At 49.3% G+C, this 24,025-nt stretch overlaps 3 protein-coding genes across 3 annotated transcripts in view; 1 reads left to right on the forward strand and 2 right to left on the reverse strand.

Moving 5' to 3' along the window:
* Positions 1–24,025, reverse strand: part of LOC138369204 (uncharacterized) — a 184,491-nt gene that overhangs the window by 154,233 nt on the left and 6,233 nt on the right.
* LOC138369205 (uncharacterized) lies at positions 1,756–3,310 on the reverse strand. Its single transcript, XM_069332144.1, has 2 exons — positions 3,289–3,310; positions 1,756–2,396 (listed from the first exon to the last, which is right to left on the reverse strand). Exons 1-2 carry the CDS (start codon positions 3,308–3,310, stop codon positions 1,756–1,758), a joined length of 663 nt encoding a protein of 220 aa, XP_069188245.1.
* LOC123762519 (NADH-quinone oxidoreductase subunit N-like) overlaps positions 3,489–24,025 on the forward strand; it is a 40,904-nt gene continuing 20,367 nt past the window's right edge. Inside the window, exons 1-2 of the mRNA XM_069332145.1 lie at positions 3,489–3,497; positions 3,580–4,610. Coding sequence (XP_069188246.1) covers positions 3,489–3,497; positions 3,580–4,610 — 1,040 coding nt within the window. The remainder of the gene's footprint in view (positions 3,498–3,579; positions 4,611–24,025) is intronic.

Below are 24,025 nucleotides of genomic sequence, written 5' to 3' on the forward strand. Positions count from 1 at the left end.
CTGAAGCTGACTCCATACACAGTTTAAAATATATCTGATAGAGCCCAGAAGGCTCAGGAACCTGTACACCAGTAGATTCACAGGTGAGAGGCGGGACCAAAGAGCCAAAGCTCAATCCCCGCCAGAACAAGTAGGTGAGTACAACTAGGTGAGTTCATTCACACTGACACACGCAGCAGAAGCTACCCTTGTAAGTTAAGTAGTTGCCCAAGGTGACCTTTTATCTGGTGATGCAGCCTGGGGCGAAACCATTGCCCAGATTTGAGGAGAATTGAGGTCATCTCTGGTGACCCTGAACTGACAAGAGGAAGTGTGTAGTAGGGAGGCTTAAGGGGGTCAAATCACCAGGATACCCAGTAAGCTTCTCAGCCTTCCTAACTTGAAGATTACACCAGTCACGGGGACGAGCGTATTACCTTAAGTGGCCCTACACTACCGCCAGCTAACTCCCACCACTGTGGATCTTACTGGCTCACTGGCCACACTTTTATTGTCAACATAATAACATTGGCGAGACCTACAATTTGACTCAATGCTCAACAATTTGGTGCAATAGAATCAAGTGAAATTACACAATTTTGAGTGATCTAGAAGTGTGTGTGTGTGTGTGTGTGTGTGTGTGTGTGTGTGTGTGTGTGTGTGTGTGTGTGTGTGTGTGTGTGTGTGTGTGTGAAATATATGTAGATATGATAGAGGAAAATATCACATCTATAACCATATCAGGGAAGAAGGGATAACTATAGCCACGCATAACGCATCAGAGGGAATGTTTAGATCCCCTCTAATACAGTTTCTGTGTGCTTTTCTCTTTATATATATATATATATATATATATATATATATATATATATATATATATATATATATATATATATATATATATATATATATATATATATATATATATATATAGTTGTGCATTAATTGGCTGTTGATTGCTGGTGTTGACTTTTTGATGTGTAGTGCCTCGCAGATGTCAAGCCGCCTGCTATCGCTGTATTTATCGATGATTTCTGTGTTGTTTGTTAAGACTTCTCTGGTGATGGTCTGGTTGTGGGAAGAGATTATATTTTCCTTAATGGAACATATAATCCTGTATATAATAGCCTACCTTTTGTTTCCCCCGTATCGGGCACATAAACTTTACTATCTGGTGAACATAATGATATATTTTAGCATTGGTTCTTAGTTCTCAATAAAGAACTTTGTAAATAAGAAGCACACAGAAAACTTGCGTCACTCGATGTTTGGTCCAAGAGCCTTTCCATACCTACCGTGATGACCCGCTTGGACGGTGCCTAGTCTCTCTCTCTCTCTCTCTCTCTCTTTCTCTCTGCCCCTGACTTCAGGGGCAAAATGAGAACAATAAGGCCAAACAAAAGATGTGAAGAGCTCGAGGTAGCGACACTCACATCATCTGATATTTAGCATGACAAACCATCAGTGTAGTCTTGGTGGGAGACTGAGGCAGCCCAGACCCGCGCTGCCACTCACATCAAGGCTGATCATAATTAACATGCACAAAAGGCTTTTCATTCGTTGACAGTTAACTAGAAGCTGAGCGCTGAATGACTGTCAATGAGATGAATATATTATGACGGGGGAAAAGGAAGGTGGTGAGGCGTGGTGAGTGGATACACTCTCACTAAGAGTGTGATGAAGCAGGTAGTGGTCACTAAGAGATCATTCATCTCAATACTGATCCTCTTTACGAAATAACCGAATAATTGAGTTTTGCAAACGAAGCAGTAACCGTCAGAGGACTAGGACCTGCAGGCCACCTGCCGCGGGGTCCAGCAGGCCGCCTGTCGCGGGGTCCAGCAGGCCACCTGCCGCGGGGTCCAGCAGACCACCTGCCGCGGGGTCCAGCAGGCCACCTGCCGCGGGGTCCAGCAGACCACCTGCCGCGGGGTCCAGCAGGCCACCTGCCGCGGGGTCCAGCAGGCCACCTGCCGCGGGGTCCAGCAGGCCACCTGCCGCGGGGTCCAGCAGGCCACCTGCCGCGGGGTCCAGCAGGCCACCAGCCGCGGGGTCCAGCAGGCCACCTGCCGCGGGGTCCAGCAGGCCACCTGCCGCGGGGTCCAGCAGGCCACCTGCCGCGGGGTCCAGCAGGCCACCTGCCGCGGGGTCCAGCAGGCCACCTGCCGCGGGGTCCAGCAGACCACCTGCCGCGGGGTCCAGCAGGCCACCTGCCGCGGGGTCCAGCAGGCCACCTGCCGCGGGGTCCAGCAGACCACCTGCCGCGGGGTCCAGCAGGCCACCTGCCGCGGGGTCCAGCAGGCCGCCTGCCGCGGGGTCCAGCAGGCCACCTGCCGCGGGGTCCAGCAGGCCACCTGCCGCGGGGTCCAGCAGGCCACCTGCCGCGGGGGTCCAGCAGGGGTGCTCCAGGCCCCCACCTACACAATAGGACCCACGCGCAGCACAGGTCCCCACAGGATATTGGGTGTTCAACAAGCGTATGAGGAAATGATCTAACAAGGAAACCAATTTTTGATTGGCTTTTGTGCAGAGCCACGTCACGGGAATGGTATAATGGTGGGGGGGGGGGGAGGGTAACCAATATTATTGCAGCATCAGCGACGACGTAGTCAGTGAACCAGTTGGTGAAGGGTCGCCCGAGATCCTCAACAGTCTTGGCTCAAGGCCGGTGAGGCGACAGTGGCCTTAATACTCTCACCTCGCCGCCTCCCTCACCCGCTACCATTATTATTATATATGAGTACTACTGCTGAACACCCCGAACCTCTAAAACTGTGTACTGAGCCACAGCCCAAGACTGTGTACTGAGCCACAGCCCAAGACTGTGTATTGAGCCACCGCCCAAGCCGGTGCTCTGAGCCACAGCCCAAGATGGTGCTCTGAGCCACAGCCCAAGACGGTGCTCTGAGCCACAGCCCAAGACGGTGCTCTGAGCCACAGCCCAAGCCGGTGCTCTGAGCCACAGCCCAAGACGGTGCTCTGAGTCACAGCCCAAGCCGGTGCTCTGAGCCACAGCCCAAGACGGTGCTCTGAGCCACAGCCCAAGACGGTGCTCTGAGTCACAGCCCAAGCCGGTGCTCTGAGCCACAGCCCAAGACGGTGCTCTGAGTCACAGCCCAAGCCGGTGCTCTGAGCCACAGCCCAAGACGGTGCTCTGAGCCACAGCCCAAGACGGTGCTCTGAGCCACCACAACTGGTAAGAGTTCGTCAAGATCTCTCTATATGAGGCAGCTGTTGATGTTGGCCAATAACATTAGTGCCCCAGAAGGTAGTCCAGCGTGCCCATCAGGAAGATGCTTTGGTCCATACCCAGCCCTTCAGGTCCGACCATTGCGCACTCCAGAATGAATGTTCCGGGACTGATGCACAGTCTGAAGAACGCACAATTTCCAGGTGAACACAGATGACAAATTTAACAGATTCAGCGTCGGCAGATTTCGCGTGACGACGACGCATGTACAAGAACACCAGCAGTCTTAGCTGAGTTTGTATAGGTTCGTCGCCCAGAAATGTTTCCCGTACAACTATAACATCACGATGAGTGTTCACGAGGCTGTAGGAGACTGCCAGCGTTGGTAGTGAAGGCCGCCATGTTGGTAGACTATATGCTTATTGATTGGTTCCCTGGTGGCTGCCCTGGTGGCTGTCCTGGTGGCTACCCTGGTGGCTGCCCTGGTGGCTGTCCTGGTGGCTACCCTGGTGGCTGCCCTGGTGGCTGTCCTGGTGGCTACCCTGGTGGCTGCCCTGGTGGCTGTCCTGGTGGCTACCCTGGTGGCTGCCCTGGTGGCTGTCCTGGTGGCTACCCTGGTGGCTGTCCTGGTGGCTACCCTGGTGGCTGCCCTGGTGGCTGTCCTGGTGGCTACCCTGGTGGCTGCCCTGGTGGCTGTCCTGGTGGCTACCCTGGTAACTGTCCTGGTGGCTGCCCTGGTGGCTGCCCTGGTGGCTGCCCTGGTGGCTGCCCTGGTGGCTGTCCTGGTGACTGTCCTGGTGGCTGTCCTGGTGGCTGCCCTGGTGGCTGCCCTGGTGGCTGTCCTGGTGACTGTCCTGGTGGCTGTCCTGGTGGCTGTCCTGGTGACTGTCCTGGTGGCTGTCCTGGTGGCTGTCCTGGTGGCTGTCCTGGTGGCTGTCCTGGTGGCTGTCCTGGTGGCTGTCCTGGTGGCTGCCCTGGTGGCTGCCCTGGTGGCTGTCCTGGTGGCTGTCCTGGTGGCTGTCCTGGTGGCTGTCCTGGTGGCTGTCCTGGTGGCTGTCCTGGTGGCTGCCCTGGTGGCTGTCCTGGTGACTGTCCTGGTGACTGTCCTGGTGGCTGCCCTGGTGGCTGTCCTGGTGACTGTCCTGGTGGCTGTCCTGGTGGCTGTCCTGGTGGCTGCCCTGGTGACTGTCCTGGTGGCTGTCCTGGTGGCTGTCCTGGTGACTGTCCTGGTGGCTGTCCTGGTGGCTGCCCTGGTGGCTGCCCTGGTGGCTGCCCTGGTGGCTACCCTGGTGGCTGTCCTGGTGACTGTCCTGGTGGCTGTCCTGGTGGCTGCCCTGGTGGCTGCCCTGGTGGCTGCCCTGGTGGCTGCCCTGGTGACAGGTAGACTACAGGTGTGTATAACTTGTCTCGTACAAGGCAGAGAGGCAGCTGAAGAGACTGGGTAAGAGCGGCTATAGGTACCCGATGTGTAAGGCAGTATACCGGATATGAATATTTCTTGATCCGGACACAGATTGTCTCCCGTGTGACATGTGATCCTGTTTAAACCTGGCTTGCTTCGACAGGTGTCCCCCTGATGGCCCTTCCTGCAGCAGTGGTTATACTTGATATCCCGTGCCAGCAGTTGTCAGCTGCAGCAGGGCCGGGCTAATGGGTAGGAAGGTGGCCTTGTCCGACCATCCCGTGACCTTTCCTGCTGATTTGGTAGTTGAGCACCTTGTTTAGCACGACGCTGAGGTGGTGCTTCTTGTTCACGACCACTCTCGGCTTATGGCTACGTGACGCTAACAGTTCCTGTCTGGCTGGTTGGCAGGCAGGCAGGCTGGCTGGCAGGCTGGCAGGCAGGCAGGCTGGCAGGCTGGTTGGCAGGCAGGCAGGCTGGCTGGCAGGCTGGCAGGCTGGCAGGCTGGCAGGCAGGCTGGCTGGCAGGCTGGCAGGCTGGCAGGCAGGCTGGCTGGCAGGCTGGCAGGCTGGCAGGCAGGCAGGCTGGCAGGCTGCTTGTTTAGTTGGGTGGCTTTCTCTGCCGTGGCCGTAGAGGACAGAGGAGCGCCACTGGGCCACCTTCACCACCTTCACTGTTAAGTACACTAACGACCCGCTTCCTCATGCCCCAGGTGGCTGCCCTCCCCACCTCTCTTCTCCCTACACACCCCCACCACCACACCCAGACCACCCCCCCCCCACCACCACCAGACTCCCCACACCCCCACAACCACACCCCCACCACCACCACACCCAGACCACCACACCCCCCCCCCCCCCACCACCACACCCAGACCACCAGACTCCCCACACCCCCACCACCACACCCAGACCACCACACCCCCCCCCACCACCACACCCAGACCACCAGACTCCCCACACCCCCACCATCACATCACAGGGGCCTGATAGCTGAGTGGACAACGCTCTGGGCTCGTAATCCCAGAGTCCGGGTTCGATCCTCGGTGATGGCAGAAACAAAATGGGCAGAGTTTCTTTCACTCTGATGCCCCTGTTACCTAGCAGTAAATAGGTACCTGGGAGTTAGACAGCTGTTATGAGCTGCTTCCTGTGTGTGTGTGTGTGTGTACTCACCTATTTGTGCTTGCAGGATCGAGCATTAACTCTTGGATCCCGCCTTTCTAGCCATCGGTTGTTTACAGCAATGACTCCTGTCCCATTTCCCTATCATACCTAGTTTTAAAATTATGAATAGAGTTTGCTACCTGTCCACAACCTGTTCCTTAAGTGCATTCACTATCACGCTAAAAGAAAACTGTGTGTATTTGTGTACTCACCTATTTGTGCTTGCGGAGGTTGAGCTCTGGCTCTTTGGTCCCGCCTCTCAACTGACAATCAACTGGTGTACAGATTCCTGAGCCTACTGGGTCCTGTCATATCTACACTTGAAACTGTGTATGGAGTCAGCCTCCACCACATCACTGCCTAATGCATTCCATTCGTTAACTTCTCTGACACTGAAAAAGTTCTTTCTAGCGTCCCTGTGGCTCATGTAGGTACAGTACTCAGTTTCCACCTGTGTCTCCTTGTTCGCGTACCACCAGTGTTGAATAGTTTATCCTTGTCTATCCTGTCGTTTCCCCTGAGGATTTTGTAGGTTGTGATCATGTCTCCCCTAACTCTTCTGTCTTCCAGTGTCGTAAGATGCATTTCCCGCAGCCTTTCCTCGTAACTCATGATGTAATATGTGTGTGTGGAAAAAATCTGTCGATTGATTAACAGTTAAGAGGCGGGCCGAAAGTGCAGAGCTCAACCCCGCAAGCACAACTAGGTGAATACCTCCCCCACCACGGCCCCACCACATACTAGGTGCATGAGTACACACTCCTACCACCACCATACGGGCTGATTCATCACGTTCAAACTTTTCTCAAACAGCGCTTCGCTGAACTTGTGCGAACTTCTGTTCACACAGCCCGTCCTCCAAAAAAAGACCCAAAAGTGATTCCATGCACCCGCCAAACCCCCTGTTTATGAATGAAAAACGGTTTACACACGACTCACAACTTCCGGAACAAGTGCTTCACTGACGAATTTTGTTCGAACCACAACGCTGTAAATGCTTCACCCACGTACTACAAATACAAATAATCGCCAACAGATTATTTGTATTTGTAGTACTTGTAGTTACCTAACCTAACCTATGCCTATATATGCACAATATGCTAATATATTATAATATAAATATATATTTAAGAATATTCCCGTTTTGAATTAACAGCATGTACAAATTGATGAATGCGTCTGTGAGGTCGACCGCTGGATGTAACGGACTTGAGTCGAGGACGGGTTGAATATTTTAAATTATAACTTTATTATATAATGATATATCTTCATACAATTTGAAACCAAATTATTGTTTTATAACATAAATAGTATATGCTGAGCTTGTTTTCTTTGAAACTGTCTGAAGAATTAGGATTTCTGTAAATGAAATTGTAGGGGTAACTCAGTTATCGAATTTCATATTTCACACTTTTGAAAATAATACACCATTAACATAAAACCTAATGTACCCTAACCTAACCTTAACCCAACCATGGATACGGAGTAGATAATAACACTAACTATATTGTCCTTTGAAGACGTTGAAGACCAGAGCTCCTTCATAAGGACGGTCGTTGTTTACAAGGACGGTCGTTGTTTACAAGGACGGTCGTTGTTTACAAGGACGGTCGTTGTTTACAAGGACGGTCGGTGTTTACAAGGACGGTCGGTGTTTACAAGGACGGTCGTTGTTTACAAGGACGGTCGGTGTTTACAAGGACGGTCGTTGTTTACAAGGACGGTCGTTGTTTACAAGGACGGTCGGTGTTTACAAGGACGGTCGGTGTTTACAAGGACGGTCGGTGTTTACAAGGACGGTCGGTGTTTACAAGGACGGTCGGTGTTTACAAGGACGGTCGGTGTTTACAAGGACGGTCGGTGTTTACAAGGACGGACGTTATTTACAAGGACGGTCGGTGTTTACAAGGACGGACGGTGTTTACAAGGACGGTCGGTGTTTACAAGGACGGACGTTATTTACAAGGACGGTCGGTGTTTACAAGGACGGTCGGTGTTTACAAGGACGGACGTTATTTACAAGGACGGTCGGTGTTTACAAGGACGGTCGGTGTTTACAAGGACGGTCGGTGTTTACAAGGACGGTCGGTATTTACAAGGACGGTCGGTGTTTACAAGGACGGACGGTGTTTACAAGGACGGTCGGTGTTTACAAGGACGGACGTTATTTACAAGGACGGTCGGTGTTTACAAGGACGGTCGTTGTTTACAAGGACGGTCGGTGTTTACAAGGACGGTCGGTGTTTACAAGGACGGTCGGTGTTTACAAGGACGGTCGGTGTTTACAAGGACGGTCGGTGTTTACAAGGACGGTCGGTGTTTACAAGGACGGTCGTTGTTTACAAGGACGGTCGTTGTTTACAAGGACGGTCGGTGTTTACAAGGGTGAGCATTGTTTACAAACACAAACAGAACCAAAACACCCATCATAATCTATACTGAACTATGGACAAAATAGTAATAAATAATAATAATAATAATAATAATAATAATAATAATAATAATAATAATAATAATAATTTATATATCAGTAAATAACTTTTTTTTAGTTATTTTGTTAGTTATACAATGTTATAATATATGAAGCGTGTGTGAGTGGACGACACAGCCCGGGAGCGGCGTGTCGTCCACAACACCTGCTGGTAGTGGACACGAGGAGCGACGACTCACGTGAAGAACCACACGACGGAACGACCTGTACGCTGAACGGAAACGGACGATGAGGGAACGGTGAAGTTCACTTCCGCGACCCCACCCAGGGCGGCCGTGCGGGTGTAGGTCAGGGGCAACACGTGCAGGTCAGGGGCAACACGTGCAGGTCAGGGGCAACACGTGCAGGTCAAGAGCAACACGTGCAGGTCAGGGGCAACACGTGCAGGTCAGGGGCAACACGTGCAGGTCAGGGGCAACACGTGCAGGTCAGGGGCAACACGTGCAGGTCAGGGGCAACACGTGCGGGTGCAGGTCAGGGGCAACACGTGCAGGTCAAGGGCAACACGTGCAGGTCAGGGGGCAACACGTGCAGGTCAGGAGGCAACACGTGCAGGTTAGGGGCAACACGTGCAGGTCAGGGGCAACACGTGCAGGTCAGGGGCAACACGTGCGGGTGCAGGTCAGGGGCAGATGCTCTCCTGTCTCTCCCTCACCCCTACTAGCCTCCATTTGCCAATTTCTTGCCCGTCTTCTACAAGGTAAAATTATTACTTTACTTGCTATGATCACCCCGCACGTGTGTACCCACCTAGTTGTGCTTGCGGGGGCTGAGCTCTAGCTCTTTGGTCCCGCCTCTCAACTGTCAATCAACTGGTGTACAGGTTCCTGAGCCTACTGGGCTCTATCATATCTACATTTGAAACTGTGTATGGCGTCAGCCTCCACCACATTCCATCTGTTAACTACTCTGACACTGAAAAAGCTCTTTCCAATGTCGGTTGACTCATCCGGGTACTCAGTTTCCACCTGTGTCCCCCTAGTGCGTGTGCCCCGTGTTAAATAAATTTGTCATTATCTACCCTATCAACAGCTCTGAGAGTGTTGTATGTGGTGATCACCTGCACGGTGTGTGTGTGTGTGCTTGTGGGTGAGGATGGGCGAGCCTGGCGGAACTAGCAGGATGGGCGTCCACCAACAGCTTTTTGACATAATTATATTGACCATATTCATGCAAGGGTGTCTCCACACACACACACACACACACACACACAATCACACACAAACACACACACAATCACACACAAACACACACACACACACACACACACACACACACACACACACACACACACACACACACACACACACACACACACATACACACACTATTCATAATTTTAAAACTAGATATGATAGGGAAATGGAACAGGAGTCATTGCTGTAAACAACCGATGGCTAGAAAGGCGGGATCCAAGAATCAATGCTCGATCTTACAGGCACAAATAGGGAAGTACAAATAGATGAGTACATACACACACAAGAACCTTTTCAGTGTTAGTGACGTCAATAATTAGAATAGATTAGATGCACACGTCACTGAAGCTAATTCGATTCAAAAATGTAAATGAAAACATGATAAGAGCCGTGAAAAAAACGAGTCACTGCAGTAATCTAAGAAGGTTCGGAATGGGGGCCAGGAGTCTAGCTCGACCCTGCAAGCACATCTAGGCGAGTATATCTAGGCGAGTACACACACACACACACACAACCAGCCTGTCCGTCTTCTCCAGACAATTTTCGCTGCAAATTTAGTTGAGACTAGCCCTTTGCGTCTGGCCTCCAACCTTGAACAGACATTCTTATAGGTATATTATGTTACCCAGCGGTGACCGGGTCTCTATCTCCCTGTATCTGTATCACTCTTTATCTCCTCCTCTATATAATACTTCCTCTTCCTCCAACTCAATATTTTCATCACTAGCTCGAATGAAATCAGTTCACAGTTTTCAAGAAGGCGATAAACCCTACGGAAATCACATTCACGATTTCATTTCATACAATGTAAACTGCGCGTTGGTGTAGGGTCACAGACTGATATTTCTTAAACTTAAAGCATTTAACTGATTATATTCTTAGGAAACGAAAACGACACTTGTTATTAAACAAGAAAACACGAACAAGATAACAAAATTCAACTTACGTGATGATGAAACTGAGTAATATTTTATTTTTAAAACGTTGACAATAAGGACTAAATAAAAATCACAACTAAGATCCTAAAGATTCAAAGATTGTATGCAAGATCAAATTAAATCAATCGTTACCGAATTACCCATGTCACACATTATAAAGAAACACAAATATTATAAAATAATAGACACACAATTGTTATAGTGTTATCACAATTAACGAAGCCAGTTTTTTTTTCAGAAAATAGGAATCACTGGCACGAGTGATCACTGTTTACACGAGTCCGACATTAACATTTTGGACTCTTGCGTGAATGGACAGTCTCACCTGGGATGTTGTTGTTATAGATTCAGCTACTCGGAACAAGTTCCAAGTAGCACGGGCTATGGTGAGCCCTTAACGTACCTGGCACAGGAGCGGGGCAAGAAGCACGGGCTATGGTGAGCCCTTAACGTACCTGGCACAGGAGCGGGGCAAGAAGCACGGGCTATGGTGAGCCCGTGCTCACCTGGGAATTATGTAGTCTATATATACCCGGGAGCAGCGACCGGCCGCTGTTAAACAATAATGCTTCAGCTCTCCACTTGTATACTATGTCACACTTCATCAAGAGTTTGTTCCGCGCATGTTTTAATTGCGAGTATATTATATTTGTTATTATTTAGTTTCCCTTTTAATTGCTTTTTGTGCTCCTTTTTGAAGTAGGATGAACCTTATAATTATCTGTTTACTTGTGATAATAAATATAACAATGTGTATCTATTATTTTATAATATATGAGGTTCTTTATAATGTGGCTCATGGGGGGTAATTCGATGATTGATTTAATTTGGTTTTGCATAGAGTCTTTAAGATCTTAATTGTGATTTTTATTCAGTCCTTATTTTCAATGGTGATTATTATCTAATCTTAATCTGTTTAAGCATCACGCCAGTTGACTTTGGTATTTTTTTTGTTAATAACTCGTGTCAGTTTCGGCTCTTAAAATTGTAATCATGTTCTTAACATAAGTTTTTGTTAACTATTAATTTTAATGCTAATTAATAGATAAATTAGAAGAGGATTTTTCTGAATGTCATATTTGTTCAAGGTTGACTAAAAGAATAAAAACTAACTGTATAACGCATTATAATTTACATAACATTTCGAACCTACAAGGTTCATTCTCAAGTGCGGAATGACAAGACATGAGGAAACATGATATTTATAAAACTGGGAAGTCAGTTGCATAAGAAATTATTTCAGATGAAAGGCGAAAGAAATGAGTAGAGGGGAGAGTGAGGTGATGGTGTGATGAGCTAAACATACAAAGTTAAGTGAGGTGAACGGTAATGAGAACTGAGGTGACCATAGTGGGCATGACGTTTTGGGCAGACACGTCATGGTTAGCTTGTTAGTGTTCCAGTCTTGCTCTCACTCCCATGGTCGGGAGAGTAAATAATTCTGTTATTTGAGCGTTTAAGGCGGGTTCTACTTTATGTGTACGGCTTCAAGAATTTGTAATCTCCTTACATCTTGGGCTTTATCTAATGTACAAGTTTTTGTATTCAGCATTTCTCTTGTCAGGGTGATGTCATGGGCTTCTATTATGTGATATTTAGGTCACCTGATTGAAGATGAAGGTTAAACGCCAGGCGAGCTTGGTGGACGTTATACCTGGGTACTCCCACTGAAGGTTACAACCATCATAGTGTACGTGTACTGTGTACCACACTCCACTGTGTAAAGGCTTCCAGCTTGGCTTCCACATAGTTTTAATGAGGTCAGTAAGATCAGTGGTCTTTGTTTATAGTATATGTTGATGTCTATGTTCTGGTTAAGGGTTGTGCTTTATATTCTTTTACACATTATTTCTTTCAGTATTCTTTCCTCTTTCTTGTATTCACTGCACATGGTGGTTTTGTAATATAATTTTAGTGGAGGTGTTGTAATGTATTTTCTTGATTAAGGATCATACCACCGGTCCGAGTGTCTTCTTATAGTGATGGTCATCTTGTGGTTACTGTGGCCGTTGTTTACCAGTACGTGTGTCATCCTTCCGAACACTCACGCATTACTCTCAATGGAACAACACCCATACCTTCCAATCCATCCCCAACTCATCAGAATTCCCTTGTTCCAACAATTCAACTGAGCATCACCCTAATCCACAAGTGTCTCACAGTCTCCCAACTCTTCCCCACCTCCACCAACACCCTCACCAGACACTTGCACTTACCACAACACTGCAGCCTACCACGCCTGCCACAGAGATAAAGGAAGCTTGTGAGTGATGATATACAGAAGAAAATTCATTTATAATAATGAACACATGGGATTATAAAGCAAACAAACTCAGAAAATGGAGACATGAGGAGAATACATGCGTAATGGAATCTGTACACCAGTTGATTGACAGTTGAGAGGCGGGCCCAAAGAGCCAGAGCTCAATCCCTTCAAGCACAACTAGGTGAGTACAACTAGGTGAGTGCACAGAAACCAAACAGTTGAGAATGTAGTGTTTCTACATGATTACCACATAATAAGAAAGGAGACAGAAGGAGACAAGACTTTTCAGACTAGTGGCCCAACTAGTCTAGAAAGGCTGGAGACTGAGAGAGATGGTAATCCAAGGTTGTGAAGACTTCAGAGACTATGTAGCACTGAGATCTAAGCTTATACTATGGTTCAGTGATGTACCACCCACAATAAAAGGTACAGAAGATCCTAGACAAGGGTGCAATAATAGAAACAATTGAGCATCTATTATTCTCCGATAGTGGCTTCAATGGGAATGGGTCTTAATTATTATTAATCATGGGAGGTAACAACGAAGGCGAGACTGGTTGAGTGCCCCCCATACCCCCCATTCTCGTGGGGACGAGATAAATAGACAGCAAAATGGAGTGACAAAAAATAAGGATAACTGTCCAGAAGAGAAACGAGAGATATGCTTCCGGGTTATAATAAGATAACAAACATATAACAAGAGAAAATCATAATTACATCCAAACCGAAGCAAGTGTGAAGGCGGCCCCATAAGCACATTAGAAGGAAGAGATAGCGAATGATCACGTGACTACACTCCCCACACAGGGAAGGTTAGGTTAGGTTAGCACATGCACAAGACGACAAGAACCTGTGTGCCAGCCTCCATGGGGGGGGGGTGTCCACCACTGAGGTGGCAGAACACCTCTTAAGTGCTATAAGATGAAGAAACAGAAAAGTAGAGGCTGACAAATATTAACGCAGCATCAGATGAAGTAATGTGACAATTATAATTAGTCTATTAGATCAAACAAAAGCGTTTCAACGAGACAAAGGATACTGAAAGTTGTTTCCTCGGCCCTCGACGTAAATTCAGCATTGCTACTGAATGATTCATTAAAGAGGAGGAGAGTTGCCCAGCAGCTGGAAAAAGGCACAGGTGGTACCAGTATACAGGTAAGGGGACACGACAGAGGCACAACTACAGGCATTGTTAATATATGGATTGGGTTAGACGCAGCTGAAGCTCAACTCAGTATACATGTTTGAAATGCAAATATTTGGGTGTGGATATTCAGTAATTGTAAGACTAAGACCAGAGGTAGACTTGAACAGTGTGACAGCGACAGCATGTGCGGTGAGCTGTCAGGAAGCGGCCGAGTCATTTGTGTGCAGGTGCACAGGCCATGTCAGCTGTGTACGTGCACAGGTTAAGTCAGGTACGTAGGTGCACGAGCCTTGCCAGTTGTGTAGGTGCACAGGCTATACCAGTTGTGTAGGTGCACAGGCTATACCAGTTGTGTGTACACATGATTTGAAAGTTTTTAGTTTAGTTTATTAATTATGCCCCCCATACCCATTCTGTGGGGTGTAGTGGGGAGGTTAGAGGGGCACCCAATACCCATCCTGTGGGGTGTAGTGGGGAGATTAGAGGGGCACCCCAATACCCATCCTGTGGGGTGTAGTGGGGAGATTAGAGGGGCACCCCAATACCCATCCCACTAATCAGTAGGACGGCTCAAACCAAGAAGATATGTTGTGCACAAATATAAATACTGATGACAATGAAAACATCCCAGGATTATTTCTTTTGTTAGAGACAAACTCACTGAATTTAAACAAATGGACGATACGAGCGAGTGTTTTTAAGTATATATTTACGAGATCGTCTATCCGGCGGTGCCCGGGTCGCCCTGGTGTTCCGGATCTCAAACACCCCTCCTTATCTCCCCCACACACCTTCCCTCACTGTCTCCTCTAACAATTGTAACTATCTTCAATATACACTATCTTTATCACTGTAGATATCTTCACACCCTCTCCCTCTCCTCATACTCTCTCTCCCTCCCTCCCTCCCCACACACTCTCTCTCCCTGGTAGTTGTGGTGATAGTGGTGGTGGTTGTGGTGATGGTGGTAGTGGTGATGGTGGTAGTGGTGATGATGGTGATAGTGGTGTTTATAGTGGTGGTGGTGGTGGTGGTTGTGGTGATGGTGATGGTGGTAGTGGTGATGGTGGTGATAGTGGTGTTTATAGTGGTGATGATGGTGGTGGTGGTTGTGGTGATGGTGGTAGTGGTGATGATGGTGATAGTGGTGTTGATAGTGGTGATGATGGTGATGGTGGTTGTGGTGATGGTGGTAGTGGTGATGATGGTGATAGTGGTGTTGATAGTGGTGATAGTGGTGATGATGGTGGTGGTGGTTGTGGTGATGGTGGTAGTGGTGATGATGGTGATAGTGGTGTTTATTGTGGTGATGATGGTGGTGGTGGTTCTTGTGGTGATGGTGGTAGTGGTGATGGTGGTAGTGGTGATGGTAGTGGTGGTGGTGGAGGTAGTGGTGATGGTGGTGGTGGTGGTAGTGGAGGTAGTGGTGATGGTGGTGGTGGTGGTGGTGGTGGTAGTGGAGGTAGTGGTGATGGTGATGATGATGGTGATGATGATGGTGGTGATGGTGGTGGCGTCTTCCGCAGGGCGACACAAGGCAGAGTAGCGTGACCTCGTGTGGGGGGGACCCGCCTCACACCTCCAACACTGAAACACTCTTTATATGCCACACACCACATACCTCCACCCCCCCCCCCCCTCCCGCCTCCCTAGCTAGTACAATATTACCACCACCACCGCCTACCTTGAGGTTACCTTGAGGTGCTTCCGGGGCTTAGCGTCCCCGCGGCCCGGTCGTCGACCAGGCCTCCTGGTTGCTGGACTGATCAACCAGGCTGTTGGACGCGGCTGCTCGCAGCCTGACCACCACCACAGGTGTCACCTTCCCAGCTTCCTTATGTGTTATTGCACCAAGTGTGAGGGTGGCTGCAGGTGCTGGTGTGTGGTGTTTACGTGGACGTGCTGGAGTGCATGCGCGCACGTCTTCAAGAATGCACAACTCAACATAAAAACTGGGCTTAGTGTAGCGGCGAGCCGGAGCAGGTGTGTCCCAGGCGGGAGGTGGACCTGGCTGGAGACACCTGGGGACACCTGGGGACACCGCCGTCCTGGGACACTACTGAACACTGTCACACACACACACACACACAACTCCAAAAAGTGACACCAAGACCTTGAGAAACACCAGGAAAGGGAAAATAAATGGCTGTTGGAATTCAGTTCCAACAAGTGTAAGGTGGTGACGGGGAAGGGAGAGGAGCGAGCAGGAGGCATCTACAGTGACTCTACACCGTACCGGGAAGGCAGCTTCAGGGATCTGAGAGAGAAGAGGATCTGGAAGTGGACATAATTCCAACACCCTGTGTGTCTCCAGAGGCACACACCAACACCACCAACATTAGAATGCTGATCAGAAACCTGAATCACGACCCTTTGACGACAATCTGTACGCAACTTTTGTTAGACTAACACTGGAGTATGCAGCACCGAACTGGAATCCGCACCTTGTGATACATAAAACCACAATAAGAAAGAAGTGAGGTTTGTGAGAAGATTAGTGGCAGACCCAAGACGGTTAGGCTATGAGGCCAGGTTAAGGAACTTGATCTCACAACCCTGGAGAGAAACAAAACATAGATATGATCACAACATGCAAGATACTGAAGGGAACAGACAAGGTGGACAAGGACAACAACATCTTTAAACTTAGAGAAACACAAATGTGTCGAAGATATATAAGGAAATGACCATCGTACAGGTGGTCATGAGTGGAGTGCACTAAAGGAACGTGTGGAAGCCACTTCCTTACGGAACTTTAAGACCACATTCCAACAAAAGAAACTCGAACGTTATAATAATTAAAATATGTTTTGACAAGTAAGATGTAACACTGACATGTAAACACTGACAGACAAGCGCACACACACACACACACACAACCACACACACACACACACACACACACACACACACACACACACACACACACACACACACACACACACACACACACACACACACACACAGGGGCCTGTAGCCTGGTGGATAGCGCGCAGGACTCGTAATTCTGTGACGCGGGTTCGATTCCCATACCAGGCAGAAACAAATGGGCAAAGTTTCTTTCACCCTGAATGCCCCTGTTACCTAGCAGTAAATAGGTACCTGGGAGTTAATCAATTGTCAGGGGCTGCTTCCTGGTGTGTGTGAGTGTGGTGTGGGAAAAAAGGTAGTTAGTAAACAGTTGATTGACAGTTGAGAGGCGGGCCGAAAGAGCAAAGCTCAACCCCCACAAACACAACTAGATGAATACACACACACACGAAGACAGTAAAATTCAGCAAGAAGGCCTAAACAAACTGCCGAGCCCAATAGGTTCAGGAATCTGTAGACCGGTTGACAGTTGAGAGGCGGGACCAAAGAGCTGAAGCTCAACGCCCGCAAGCACAACTAGGTGAGGACGGATGGAAGCCTCAGACACAACAGAGTTATAGAGATGTTAGACAGCTTAATTTCAGAGCAAGAGTAGTGGGAAAATGGAATGACATAAAGGAACAGGTTGTGGAAGTAAACTCTATTTTACTTTTAAAAGTAGATATGATAGGGAATTAAGTCAGGAGACATTGTTGGGCAACCTGCGGCTACAAAGGCGAGGACCAAGAGCTAATGCGTTATCCTGGAGACGTAAAGAAGTGAGTACACACACACACAGAGCCGGGCAGGAAAGCATGTACAATAGGCCTACAAGTGTGGTCTCTGGAAGAATAAGAAATACTTGTTGTCAGCTCAACACTGTCTTAACAGTGTTGCAAGTGTTGCCTCTCACATCTCTCAAGTTAAAGTGATCACACAAGTTACGTGTGTATACCTGTGAGCGGTAGTGTGGTGTGCACCTCACTCTATGACACACCCCATACACATCCCGTCAGCGGTAGTGTATAAGAGCTCCGCATATTTATGCAATGAATGGTAGTTTATAGAGCCACAGTACTGATACAATAAACTGTAGTTTATGTCCACCTGTTGTACACTATGGCATAAAAGGTTGTAACTATAGCCTAGTTGTTGTTATACCTCCCATGTCCACCTAATATATCATAATGACACTGATGGTAACATAACAGCCTTTACTGTTATGGTTATGTTAATAATGTGACGTACACACATTGCTGCATGTTGCAGAGTGAGAAGCGTCCAGTGGCCAGATGCAACCATTGGGCCAGCAACCTACTCTATATCCCGGCGTCAAAAACATTTCACATTGCAAACATTTCAGGTATTTTAGCAAGAGCAAAAACTTGGTGTGACGCTTCTAGCAGTTAGTTTGGGTGTGATTTTAAGCTGCAAAATTGTTCACTCAGTTGGTATGGTGTAGTGTGTGTGGCCTTGTGCTGATGTAAACACTCAACACTTCACGAGAGCTGAACTGTCACAAGCACTTGTGGTAGGGCGGCTGTACCTTGTGTGCCGGGGACTGTAGTGTGCTGCTTGACGGAGGGTAGTGTGACACGGGAGTGTGGGTGTAGGGGACACGGGAGTGTAGGTGTAGGGGACACGGGAGTGTAGGTGTAGGGGACACGGGAGAAGTGTGAGTGTCACCACCTACACCTCAGGCTCCACTGCACCAACACACCAACACCTCCTCCAGTGTTTAAATGGTTTGAGATTACTTAAATCCGGGATGATTTCCTTTACTTTGTTGAGGACGTCACCCGGTAATGTGATGACATACTGTACATGACGACCCCTTCACTACAGTGGTCAAGGCGGCGACTCACAAGGTAACAGTGGTCAAGGCCCCTCACCTACAAGGTCAAGCGCTGACCTACAGTTGACCTACCAGGTCAACTGTACCATATGACAAAGAATACTGAGAAGATGGGACACCACAAGCGAAACTCATTCTGTGATCACAATTAGGTAATCACACACACACACACACACACATACACACACACACACACACACACACACACACACACACACACACACACACACACACACACACACACACACACACACACACACACACACACACACACACACATACACATACAGTTGATTTTAGTTGATTAACAGTTGAGAGGCGGGACCAAAGAGCCAGAGCTCAATCCCCGCAAGTACAACTAGGTGAGTACATACCCCTTCCCCTGTGAGCACAAGTACACTGTACACCCCATACTCACCCCTGTGAGCTGTGAGCTGTGAGCGTGGCACACAAGGCGAGAGCACAATAGGCTCTAGACAATGCTGGCGAGGCACATAAGCGTGTACAACATATATGTACGCCGTGTAAATATTTATAATGACATAGAAGCGCTACAACAGTTGTGAGTGACACTGTATGACACTGTATCACCGTCCCTAGTGACGAATGTTTCACCGTACTAACCACCTTCAGGGTCACTATGTTAACTAGTCAAGTAAGCTCAATGAAATACTGCAACAGTTTTATGCAATACTAATAATTAAAAGGTTATTCGCGTGTTGATATACACAACACTTACATCTTTGTGTTGCATGAAGGTGGTGATCAGTGTGGGAGATGAACTGGTAGACGAGCCGTCCCGCCCTAACGAGCCTAATTAGTATTCATGTGGTATTATATGTAGTATGAGGTTGGCGGTGTGGCGTCATCCAAGGACCATCTACCACTGGAGTTAATGACCAGTTCCCAACTGCCTGGTAGTTAGCTCTACAGTAATCTGCCACTCAGAGTTTTCTCTCCCTCAATGACTTCAAGTTGCACATCAGTTCCTTAATATCACTTCTCATTATATATCTTTATTTCCACTATAATTACAAGTGTGTCCTTGTTAGCTAGTGGCATGATGTGTAGGTTCCCTGATGGGCAGTCTAATATATGTTGCTTAACAAACCAATCTTTAACTGCCAGAATTTGTTCATAAGTTTAGTCACTTTATTTGACTCAATTTTAAATCGCCTACAATGAAGAAGTTATTACATGGAGCGAGATGTTAGTTATGCCTCGTGATATATGCAGGTCTGCTGGCCTGGGGTTAACTGTCTGTCTTTGTACACACGTTACTGTGGAGACCTGTGTGTACCAGCTGAACAGTCACCACCACCCCCACCACCCCCCTCTCTGTCGTCACAGTCCCGCGTCACCCTCACCCCCCACCACCACCCCCTTTATCCCAACCACCCTCACCCCTACCATCCTCATCCCAACATATCACCCCTACCACCCTCACCCCACCCACCTAGCCCACCCCCACCCTCACCCCACCAACCTGACCCACCCCCACCCTCACCCCACCAACCTAGCCCACCCCCCACCATCACCCCACCAACCTAGCCCACCCCCCACCCTCACCCCACCAACCTAGCCCACCCCCACCCTCACCCCACCAACCTAGCCCACCCCCCACCCTCACCCCACCAACCTAGCCCCCACCCCTCCCCCCACCCTCACCCCTACCATCCCAATTTCTTCATTCAGATCCAATTTTCCTGTTCCAGGTTATGTATTGTGTTGATTAAATCAGCTGCGTTGTGGGTGGGTGAGGAACTGGGGGGAGGGGGAGGGGGAGGGGGAGGGGGAGGGGGAGGGGGAGGGGGAGGGGGAGGGGGAGGGGGATGGGGAGGGGGAGGGGGATGGGGAGGGGGATGGGGGAGGAGGGGGATGGGGGAGTAGGGGGTGAGGAAGGGGGGTAGTTACGTGGCTAGCTGACTTCCTGAGTCATGGTGGGGGGGGGGGGGGGTTGGCTAACTGACCGAATGGGTGACCTGCTGGTTGCTTGGATGACCGGATGACGGATAGCTGATTGGGTGGTTAGGTGACTGGTAAACATGGATTGGTGACTGGTTTGAGTGAGCACCTGACTGGTTGGGGTCTCCTTCAGGCCGTTGAGTACAATACCAGCATGATGGTGACTGTGATGATCTTGTTCACTGTTGGTGAGTGTTGTGGTGGTGGAGGCACTCTGGTACTGGTGGCACTCTGGTACTGGTGAGTGTTGTGGTGGTGGAGGCACTCTGGTACTGGTGGCACTCTGGTACTGGTGAGTGTTGTGGTGGTGGAGGCACTCTGGTACTGGTGGCACTCTGGTACTGGTGAGTGTTGTGGTACTGGTGGCACTCTGGTACTGGTGGCACTCTGGTACTGGTGAGTGTTGTGGTACTGGTGGCACTCTGGTACTGGTGGCACTCTGGTACTGGTGAGTGTTGTGGTACTGGTGGCACTCTGGTACTGGTGAGTGTTGTGGTGCTGATGGCACTCTGGTACTGGTGGCATTCTGGTACTGGTGGCACTCTGGTACTGGTGGCACTCTGGTACTGGTGGCACTCTGGTGCTGGTGGCACTCTGGTACTGGTGGCACTCTGGTACTGGTGAGTGTTGTGGTGGTGGTGGCACTCTGGTACTGGTGAGTGTTGTGGTGGTGGTGGCACTCTGGTACTGGTGAGTGTTGTGGTGGTGGTGGCACTCTGGTACTGGTGAGGGTTGTGGTGGTGGTGGCACTCTGGTACTGGTGAGTGTTGTGGTGGTGGTGGCACTCTGGTACTGGTGCGTGTTGTAGTGGTGGAGGCACTCTGGTACTGGTGGCACTCTGGTACTGGTGGCACTCTGGTACTGGTGGCACTCTGGTACTGGTGGCACTCTGGTACTGGTGGCACTCTGGTACTGGTGGCACTCTGGTACTGGTGGCACTCTGGTACTGGTGGCACTCTGGTACTGGTGCGTGTTGTGGTGGTGGAGGCACTCTGGTACTGGAGGCACTCTGGTACTGGTGGCACTCTGGTACTGGTGGCACTTAATCTATGTTGATAGGGTAAGTAATAATTGTAAATAAGAAGCAATAAGAAGCTTATCTTAACATTCTAAGAAGGTTAGGTTGGGTCGGTGTTTTCTATGAAGCTTTTCAAGGTAAACTAAAATATTCACAATCAATTAGTATGTCATATATGCACTTATTAAATAAGCCAATCTTGACTATAAGCAAGTGCGAGAACGGGTTGGTGGCATACACTCCCGTCGTCACCCGTCACCCTCACCCGACACCTCCCTGCGCCTCTATCCACCCCCCTCACCTCACCGGTAGGGAGCCGGTCGGCCGAGCGGACAGCACACTGGGCTTGTGATCCTGTGGTCCTGGGTTCGATCCCAGGCGGCGGCGAGAAACAATGGGCAGAGTTTCTTTCACCCTATGCCCCTGTTACCTAGCAGTAAAATAGATACCTGGGTGTTAGTCAGCTGTCACGGGCTGCTTCCTGGGGGTGGAGGCCGGGTCGAGGACCGGGCCGCGGGGACACTAAAAGCCCCGAAATCATCTCAAGATAACCCCCCCCCCCTCACCACAAGCCTATGCACCCAAACGGGCTCACATTTGTGGTGTAGATGCAAGGTGGGGGGGGGGGGGTCCGCAGCCTAACACAGGAGGTGGGAGGGGACGAAGCCAGGTGAGGGGGGGGGTTATAGGTGTGTGGGGGGGTGAAAGGTTTGCGGGGATCTTCGCAAAGGATCCACGGAAGAGGGTAGACGTAGAGTGGGTGGAGGTGTAGTGGGTGGTGTGGGTGGAGGTGTAGTGGGTGGGGTGGGTGGAGGTGTAGTGGGTGGGGTGGGTCGAGGGGGGTGGGTTTGGGTAGGCAGATGGACCAACCCCAAACTTTGCTGTGTGTTTTTGCTATACGTGGAGAATGTCTGCACCACCTCTCTCTCATATCTTTTGCTTTTTTTGCTTCCGTACACACACCCCCTGTGTGTGTGTGTGTGTACTCACCTAGTTGTACTCACCTAGTTGTGCTTGCGGGGGTTGAGCTCTGGCTCTTTGGTCCCGCCTCTCAACTGTCAATCAACAGGTGTACAGGTTCCTGAGCCTATTGGGCTCTATATATCTACACTTGAAACTGTGTATGGAGTCAGCCTCCACCACATCACTTCCTAATGCATTCCATTTGTCAACCACTCTGACACTAAAAAAGTTCTTTCTAATATCTCTGTGGCTCATTTGGGCACTCAGTTTCCACCTGTGTCCCCTAGTGCGTGTGCCCCTTGTGTTAAACAGCCTGTCTTTATCAACCCTGTCAATTCCCTTGAGGATCTTGAATGTGGTGATCATGTCCCCCCTAACTCTTCTGTCTTCCAACGAAGTGAGGTTTAATTCCCGTAGTCTCTCCTCGTGTGTGTGTGTGTGTGTGTGTGTGTGTGTGTGTGTGTGTGTGTGTGTGTGTGTGTGAGTCAGTGAGTGAGTCAGTGAGAGTGAGAGAGAGAGAGAGAGAGAGAGAGAGAGAGAGAGAGAGAGAGAGAGAGAGAGAGAGAGAGAGAGAGAGAGAGAGAGAGAGAGAGAGAGAGAGAGAGAGAGAGAGAGAGAGAGACAGACAGACAGACAGACAGACAGACAGACAGGCAGGCAGGCAGACAGACAGACAGACAGACAGACAGACAGACAGACAGACAGACAGACAGACAGACAGACAGACAGACAGAGAAATAAATGTACTAGATATGACAGAAACAAGTAGGTCGTGAATCAGTATCTTAGACAACCGACGATTAGAAAGGCGGGGTCCAAGAACTACGAGGTCGATCCTGCAAGCACCAATATTAAATACACCCACTCCGTATAAGGAGTGATAAAGCAGATAAAGAAGCAGTGTTTCGGAGGCATTACCGCCTGATGTGGTTACTATGACGTCCAGTAGACACACGTGAATATCAAAGATGTTAAGACACAGTTTCTTCCCTGCTAGAGTTGTCAATGACTGGGAGAGGTTCGACAAAGCTGTTGAAAGCATCCTCGTACACAATTTTACATATGAATCATGATAAGAAAAACATGGGAACTGAGTTACTGGAGTCAAGTAAGAATGTTGCGAAGGCGGGGGCTAGGAGCTGGAGCGTGCGAGTACATGTAGGTGGGGGAGTTATAGGTGAGTGGTCGCCCTGGTGGTGAGGTGTGGGCGACGACAAACAATATGTCACCTAACTGTACCTGGGGAGGCACGCTACTAGTCCAGGCCCACTCTTCTTAAGGTCCTCCTTCCTGCCATTTGGATATCACTTTACCCTTTGGCTGAGTGAAGGTGGCTGTGGCGGGCCAGGACACTGCTTCTACACTCACCTCACCTTGCCTCACCTTGCCTCACCTTGCCTCACCTTGCCTCACCTTGCCTCACCTTACCTCACCTCACTCATAACAACTCTTGTGAGGGCGACATCTTGTGTAATGTCACTCAGTTTCATATAGAGCACCGGAGGGCTCACACGCAACTCACGACAAGCCACTTGCAAGCACAGCCTGCCTGCACCTCCAGTAATACAAGCACCAATATAAGCTCGACGAAAACAACCC

This window comes from Procambarus clarkii, chromosome 27 (assembly GCF_040958095.1).
Source record: "Procambarus clarkii isolate CNS0578487 chromosome 27, FALCON_Pclarkii_2.0, whole genome shotgun sequence".
Taxonomy (NCBI): Eukaryota; Metazoa; Arthropoda; class Malacostraca; order Decapoda; family Cambaridae; genus Procambarus; species Procambarus clarkii.

What these genes read in the sequence shown, in the direction of transcription:
- LOC138369205 (XM_069332144.1), bottom strand. Translation starts at nt 3,310, where the DNA reads ATGGTCGGACCTGAAGGGCTGG. An exon ending in GGTCGGACCTGAAGGGCTGG is followed by an intron (nt 2,397 to 3,288) that starts GTATGGACCAAA and finishes CCTATTGTGTAG; the next exon opens with GTGGGGGCCTGGAGCACCCC.